The sequence below is a fragment of the Chanos chanos genome, chromosome 5 (genome assembly GCF_902362185.1).
Source record: "Chanos chanos chromosome 5, fChaCha1.1, whole genome shotgun sequence".
NCBI classification, from domain to species: Eukaryota; Metazoa; Chordata; class Actinopteri; order Gonorynchiformes; family Chanidae; genus Chanos; species Chanos chanos.
The window spans coordinates 14,968,463-14,976,854 of record NC_044499.1 but is presented as its reverse complement, the minus strand read 5'-3'; the positions used below and the strand labels follow the sequence as shown (position 1 = coordinate 14,976,854).

The window sequence follows — 8,392 nt, the reverse complement described above, 5'->3', positions numbered from 1 at the left end:
AGGACTTGTGTGCTTAGGTTTGTTGTCTTGCTGCATGACCCACGTTGTCTTGAGGTTCAGTTCAAGGACAGATGTCCTGGCATTTTCCTTTAGAATTCGCTGGTATAATTCAGAATTCATTGTTCCACCAATGATGGCAAACTGTCCTGGCCCAGATGCAGCAAAACAAGCCCTAACCATGATACTACCACCACCATGTTTCACAGAAGGGATAAGGTTCTTATGCTGGAATGCAGCATTTTCCTTCTCCAAACATAATGCTTCACATTTAAACCAGAAAGCTCTTATTTTGGTCTCATCAGTCAACAAACCATTTCAATAGCCTTCTGGCTTGTCCGTGTGAGCTTTAACAAGCTGTAGATGGGTGGCGATGTTCTTTTGGAGAGCAGTGGCTTTTTCCTTGCAACCCTGCCATGCACACCATTGTTGTTAAGTATTATCCTGATGGTGGACTCATGAACATTAACATTAGCCAATGTGAGAGAGGTCTTTAGTTGCTTAGAAGTTACCCTGGATTCCTTTGTGACCTCGCGGACTGTTACACGCCTTACTCTTAGAGTGATCTTTGTTGGTCAACCACTCCTGGGGAGGCTAACAATGGTCTTGAATACATATTCTGTCTGACTGTGAATTGGTGGAGTCCAAACTCTGTAGAGATGGTTTTGTAAGCTTTTCCAGCCTGTTGAGAATCAACAAGTCTTTTTCTGAGGTCCTCAGAAATCTCCATTGTCCATGCCATGATACACTTCCACAAACATGTGTTGTGAAGATCAGACTTTGATAGAGCCCTATTCTCTAAAAGAGGGTGCCTACTCACTCCTTATTGTCATCCCATTGATTGAAAACTCCTGACTAATTTCACCCTCAAATTAACTGCTAATACTAGAGGTTCACATACTCTTGCCACTCACAGATATGTAATATTGGATCATTTTCCTCAATAAATAAATGACTAAGTATAATCATTTTTGTTTCATTTGTTTAATTGGGTTCTCTTTATCTAGTATTAGGACTTGTGTGAAAATCTGATGACGTTTTAGATCATATTTATGCAGAAATATAGACAATTCTAAAGGGTTCACAATCTTTCAAAAAGCACTGTATGTATGTATGTGTGTATACTGTATGTATGTATGTGTGTATACTGTATGTATGTAAGCATCGGCTTATCTGATCACTGGCTTATGATGGGTGGTTGTAACAAGCACTGGTTGAATCGCAGATAATCAAATGTTCTTTACCTTGTCTACATTATCTCTTTCTGCTCATAGAGTTTAGGTCTTCTAAAAAAAGGCTTGGAGCGGTGTAACAGTTAATTACTGTATATGACAATCTACTTCGCTATAACTTCACGACGTTCAACCAAAATGGCAAGGTATGGACAGTGTATCAGATGGAAAGAAGTCCAAGGGAAGAGCCAAGCTGAGTGATCCTGTTTAATAGGAAGCAATGCTGAATTGATCCACCATCATCCTCAATGAGAACAATCAATCATAATGTTTAAAGAAAACAAACAAGAACAGAAACCCCAGAAGCATCCTCAGTATAAAAACACCCTCTCATGCGAAGTCCTTATACACGCTACATTCATATTTGATACACTGAAATATTCACAAGCTTTTGAAAAAAAAAACATTTTTAAAAAACAAAACATTTTTAATGTTCATAAAGAAAAATTTCAAAGAGACATTAAAAGAGACACATGCTGGCGCAATAAAATTCGTTCCCTATCATGCACTTGGTTCTATCTTAAAGTGGGCTTCACTGTTAGTGCATGTCAGCGGGCATGCACGCATGCATATGTGTAATCTTCATGCCCATTTGTGCTTGAGCGTTTGTGTGTGTGTGTGTGTGTGCGTGTGTGTGTGTGTGTGTGTGTCTGTGCATGTGAGTGGGTGTATGTTGGCAAGTGCTTCAAAATAATGAACAGCAATTACAAATGATGTTGTCATTGCTGTAAGCATTGACCTTTGTCTGCATCTCATCAAGACAAACTCTCTGTGATACGAAGGCTTTTGCGATATGAAAGACATTCAGTAGCCATCTTGCATTTGGATTTTGAAAGAAAAAAAAATACACACACACAAACACACACAAGGCCCAGAACAATGCTTCAAAAAAACCAAAACAAAAAAAACCAAAACATGATTATAGCTTCATTTAACAGAAACTCAGGATGTTGCCCTTTAGATTGAACTATTGCACCTAAAGCTCAAGAACTCCATTTGTTCTTGACTCTCCAGCAGCAGCAGTAATATGACTCTACAAGCATTTTGTGCTCATATTTTGCATTGTAAACATTTGAAATCTACTCAGAGTAGATGGACAATAACCACCTATTGCAGAGACAGGCAACTCTAGTCAGAGTATCCTCTGAATCTTTCTTTGGACCACTTATAGAGTACTTATTTTATCAACATAATTTTTGAAAAACACCAGAATTCATCAGACACCCAGCCCCAACACAACTGGAGTTGCCCATCTCTGCTCTATGAAGTAGGCTGAATGCACAATGGTTTCATTATGTATCAGGCAGTTTGGATGGCTACTGATCTATGGCTAAATCCCCTGTTTATCTTGGATCAACATGGCAACAACATGGCCAAAGAACAAGAGACTGTTTGACCCAATTGGACTAGCAATTATCTATATCTGATTAGCAAGCAGATTACATGGTCTAAATGGAGTCTGTTCACTAACATATACAACAGGGGAAGGCAGCCCTCCTCCTAGAGAGACTAACTGTGCCCAACTCTTGTTTTAGCTCTGTGCAAACACTCCTGACTGTGCTCATCAAAGTTCAGTGAAGCCCCCAGAGTAGAATCAAGTGTGTTTGAATAAAAATCCTTCAGGAGGAGGGTTGCATTTTAAGACTTGAGACCTGATGACAAAGCATTTCACCCCAACTTAAAATCTGTACAGAAAAAAAAATCTTTCATTTTTCCTGCTGTTATTTGACTTAAATCCATCCATGACTGGCTAGGGCAACATTGAGCAAAATACAGGCCAATCAAAAAACAGAGAAGATGTATTCAGACATCATCATTCCAGTTAAAAATAAGTATTCTGATGCTTCAGTCAGAATATTTGGTGTCATTGTCCTCAGTGCTGTTTTGAAACACTGGCACTAATCAGTTCATATCAGTTTCAATCTAATATATTGCTCTAAAGTAACAACAAACAGAATCATGCACATCTGCACAGAACGCAAGTGGCATGATGCCATACCAGGCTCGTAAGATGGTTCTCAAAAATACAAGAGAGAAAATATGTATTGCAGGAGAATTCAGCTCCCTTCGTGACAGCTCTGCTGTTTTTTTTTCTTTTGGCCAACTCTTGGGGACATATTTGTTCCTAAGAAAATGCACTCTCACATCTGTCATTGACGTTGCAGTTTGTGGACTCTAAAACCAACAGTACCACTGGACACAAGGGCTGGAGCTGAATCCTCCTGATCTATTGCCTTTACTGTGCTGTAGGAATTAATTAGGACAAGAACATCTGGATCAAGAATTTACAGCGGCATTAAACACCATCCACCAGGGTATTATACAATGGGTAGTGTAAACCTTGTGAGAAGCATCATTCGGTGCTAGTGTCAGAGTTCAAAATCTGAAATCTCAGACCCCTTTCTTCCATTTCAATGTAAAATCCAGCATTAAACACATACTTATAATTTTCACATTTGCTGCAAAATAACATGCTTTATAAAAAAGGTCAATGAATATTCTTTATTTTCTGCCTAAGGTGTGTCAGAGTGTAGTGTTAGAGGTTTCACTTGGCTGGGTTAGCAGAGAGCAGGTTTCTTCTTCATGTGTGGCCAGGAGTTGAGGAGTGAGAGGGGCTGCTGGGGACTGGGAGGTTGTTTGGCCTGCTCCTTTATGAAGTACCTGGAACAGGACGGCTTTGTTTTTGGCTTAAGAACCATTTCATTAGACTCATGAAGTCAAAGTAACGTAACACACAGGTATTTTCAGTATGGCCACTTCGAGAGCTGCTGCGTTTGGATTCCTCTTCATTGCGATTGTTTTCTGTTTGATCACTATAAACTTCTGCTGTGGAGTGAGTGAGCATCCCATCCACACATTCTGTCCATCTTACACATCTTAAAGGCGGAAAGACGAAGAGTGTACCTTTACAAGACGTTCCTCATCTTCTTCAGTTTTTTTCTCTTTCTTTTTTTACCACATTCAGTATGTGTCTCTTGAAGTGAGGAGCAGTCATACACAAAAATGAAAGTAATTACACAAACCAACAAATAAAAAACAACCTCATAATGCACAATGAGCACACAGTTCTGCATATCTGCTAAGGCTGACAAAGACAGATGAGATTAGTCACAGTGTTTAGGAGGCTTGGCTTAACCATGCAGAACACAGAGAGTAGGACACGGAGGAGAGAAGGAGAGACAGATCACACACCAACAGACTGACAACTGACAACAGGACACAGACATAGAGCTGTACTCCTGAACATGCAGAAAGGCAAAGTGCAAAAGTAGTCAAAAAAAAAAAAAACTCTTTACAATTAGAGTGTCCTTAAAAAAGCATTTGTAAGTGTGTGTTTGCATGTGTGTGTGTGTGTGTGAACGACAGCAAGCGAGAAAGAGAGAGAAAGAACAAGACAGAAATCAAAGAGAGTGAGAGGGAGAGACAGAGAGAGAAAGACAGAGGGAGCGGGAGAGGGAGAGAGATTAGCATGGAAAGAAAGAATGAAAGAATGAGGGTAGCACTGAGGAGGGTCCATTTATGAGTAATGTTTGTATTGTCAAAGTATTGCAAACATGCTGTACTGCTGCTCTGTACATTGTACAGCAGGGTTCGTAAAATTACTCCCGAAAACCTGACAGTGCAAAAGATTAAAAAATATGTATGTGGAAAAAAAGCTTAACCTCATATTGTTAAAGGGTGTGTACGCGTGAGTGTTAGTATGTGTTTGATTGTGTGTGTGTGTGGGTGCGTGTGCGCGCGTGTGTGTGTGCGTGTGTGTGTGTGTGTGTGAAAATGTCATGTGAGAGTTTTTGTTTTTTTCCGCTTTTTTTTTAAAGTGCCAGATTTTGAACAATAATTTTAGTGACATTGTATGTGCTGACCTGCTGACATCATTATTTGCTGAGAACAGAAATCATTGCTTTAGTCTCTGTACAGAGGCCTCAGAGAATGTGCTGTTTTAAGACATGCCATTATTGGTGATTCTACCAGAGTGAAAAAATTATGCTCAATAGGATGTTTTTTACTGGTGGAACATTAGTTAAGGTAAGTATGTGCATGTCAGTGTGTGTATTTGTGTATCTCTTTGTGTGTGGTGTATCTTTTAGATGTCGTATACATATCTGTGCCTATTCAAACAGTGTGTAGATTGAGTGCCGCTAATTAAGCATTCTGTCCGCTGCCTAATGACCAGTCAAGTTTTAGGGGGGGGGGGTTCTAGCTCCCTCTGCCTTCCTCTGCAGAACGCTGGTCAGACTTGAGCTTGACAAACTCCTTGGCCACGTCATCATTGTTACGCTGAGAGAGGATGCGAAGCACGGTCAGGCCAGTCTCGTCCATGTGAATACGCTTTCCCAGCGGAAGCCAACACGCCGCGCTGCCCCGCGATGCCAGATCCTTCAGCTGTAGCACGGCCATGCCCACGGTACGGTCCTCCCGCGCGAAGCAGTAATCCTTCACGCACACCTGTAACTCGTACCCTTCAGGGCCCAGTTCACTGCCCAGGACACTGCAGAAACACAGAGAGAGAGAGAAATCAAAACTCATTTCACACAGCACAACTTACAAAGGACCAGTAATATCATTTTTTCTTATGGTGAATTAATAATATTGTTGAATATTATATTAAAAAAAAGGGCATTGCTTTTTGGTCCTAGATTGATAAGACTGAATTGAATGGAAAGCTGAGGGGGAAAAGGAGGGAAGCCCATGGAAACTCACAACTGAACAGATTCACTGAATTTGGGAGACCAGCTGTTGTTCTTAGATTTAGTGGCAAACTTCCTCTTCTTATCACTGAGGTGAGGTCCAATAATATACACCTCCACGAAAGGCCGGAATATTCCCTGGGTTTGCCAGCGCAGGTCATTGGCTGCAACAACTGTCAATCAAAAATGGACAAAGAAACATGAGAGGGTTTCAAGTATAAAAGTCAGTGATAAGGTATGTGCAGAACAGACAATGAAAGATAAAACATAGAGTCAGTTGAAGACAAAGGGAGGTGGGTTAAGGGAGATGACCTACCTTTAACAGTGATTTTGTGACCTCCAGTATTGGGGTCATTGAAGATCTCCACAGACATGGACACTTCACCCACTGCATCATCTACCCCTGAGGCTAAAGACCAAATGTCAAATGTCAGGGGCCACATGTTACAATCACATATACTGATCTGACATCAAAACAAAGAGAGTCACATAACATAAACCATGAAGCGGTAAGTGATGACAGAAGAGCCATCCAGACCATTTGAATTTTATGCTTAAAATACTAGCTTTTAAACCTTATGGTGCAAATATGAGTGTGTCTGAGCTTGGAGCATCTGTGTCATCTTGCCCGGGGAGTAAGTAAAGTTCCTCCAGGATGTTTGCAGGCTCAACTCAACCCATCTTGATAAAAATGCTTTAATTTAATCAAGGTACTACAGAGTGCCTAAAAAAAGTGTCAAGTGTGTTAGATGCGATATGTAACACATCCTGCAGCAATGTGGCTCTTTTGCCAGTTTGCTAATCCTTGCTACTGACCTGCTGTAATGGTAAAATCTAGAGTAGCATTATTTCTTCAAAATGGGCTTCCAGTCCCAACAGACTCATTAAAGCATCAAACATGTGGATTAACTCATAACCTGAACTGTACCGTGTCTATATCTTTATCATTGGCCATGGTTGTCTATCAACTGCTATTGGATCAAATATGCTGTAAGCGAATGTACCACTGTTCAATTAACTCTGAAGTTACTGCAATAGATATAGATATACACATAGATATAGATATAGATATAGATATAGATATAGATATAGATATAATGTTTACAGAGAATTATGAGGCAAACGTGGGAGTGTGCATGCTGTAGTGACAGTGCCCATAAGGGTGGCGTCAAGACAAGTATAACAGCATGTGCTGACTCAAGCTGGAGAGACTGAAGACCTGAGAGAGACACTGAGACAGAGCAGAGAGGCACTCATCCAGAGAGCCATATACTGATTACACTCTTCTAAAGATACAACGGCTGAGGGTATAAACTAATCCAGAGATTTACAGCATTGCAGTAAAACAGTAATATAGAGGATCTAGACCTCAGCAAATACACTGAGACCCACGCAGGCACCAATAAATACACGTTAGCTTCTGGCTAACAGTGCATTGAAGAGTCCTCACTGTGGTAATGGAATGAGAAAAGGTGTAAGACAGGAGCCAATGAATAGATGCTGTGCTATAGTCTTTGCGTAGTCAAACTCTCTCCCTCTCTCTCTCTCTCTCTCTCTCTCGCTCTCTCTTTCTGAGATATATATATATATGTGTGTGTGTGTATGTATATATGTATGTGTGTGTATATGTGTGTGTGTGTGTGTGTGTATACACACACACACACACACATATATATATATACTATTTCCATTCTAAAATGCAGAGGGGAAACTTTTGTCAGGTTTTTAAATTCTGTAATCTAGTGAGAGCATGAGTGATAATTCCTGCATGCGGCTAGCTCCTCTGTTTCCGAATCTCCATCACAGCAGCTGTGATTGTAAGCGGGAGGTCTGGACAAAATGCCCTAAGAACTTTCAGCTATTATCAAAATGATCATTATCAGCACCAACAAAAATATGCAAATAGCAAGTGTCTGCATTATGGAGTGAAAGCTTAAGAGATTAGGTACATACGTTTCTCTGGATACACATCCTCACTGTGTGTGAACCGTACACCTTTACCTCCATGGACTAGGGAAAGAGAATGAGAAGTAGAGAGAAAGAGAGAGAGACAGAGACGGAGAAAGAAGGGAAGAGGGACACAAGTGAACATAAAATACAGTACAAACACTGAGTAAAGAGCAGATTTAAGAGCAGATGTTGTGTGTAAACCAAGAGGCTGTACCCTGTGCATGCTGGGACTGGACAAATTTCCTGATGAGTTTGTCAGTGGCCTGTGTGTAGAGAGACAGGGCATAGCGCAGAGACTGAAGATCCGGACTCTTCTCCAGAAACGTCTTCTTAAGACCCACTCCACCTGCATGGAAGTATTGCTGTATCACACAAACACACACACACACACACACACACACACACACACACACACAGGTTCAAGCAGGTATATTTGCACAACATATTAGAACACATACAAACTGAAGTACACCATAAGCATGAATAAAATGACTCCATCAGAACATATTTGGAAGGATCAGATGC

General features: G+C 40.6%; 1 protein-coding gene across 1 annotated transcript in view; it reads right to left on the bottom strand.

The window, feature by feature from the left end:
- Positions 1 to 5,426: 5,426 nt before the first annotated feature.
- The window catches only part of LOC115811681 (protein unc-13 homolog A), a 36,125-nt gene continuing 33,159 nt past the window's right edge, over positions 5,427 to 8,392 (bottom strand). Inside the window, exons 38-42 of the mRNA XM_030773990.1 lie at positions 8,082 to 8,229; positions 7,871 to 7,927; positions 6,234 to 6,326; positions 5,931 to 6,090; positions 5,427 to 5,718 (exon numbers count right to left, since the gene is read on the bottom strand). Coding sequence (XP_030629850.1) covers positions 5,427 to 5,718; positions 5,931 to 6,090; positions 6,234 to 6,326; positions 7,871 to 7,927; positions 8,082 to 8,229 — 750 coding nt within the window. The remainder of the gene's footprint in view (positions 5,719 to 5,930; positions 6,091 to 6,233; positions 6,327 to 7,870; positions 7,928 to 8,081; positions 8,230 to 8,392) is intronic.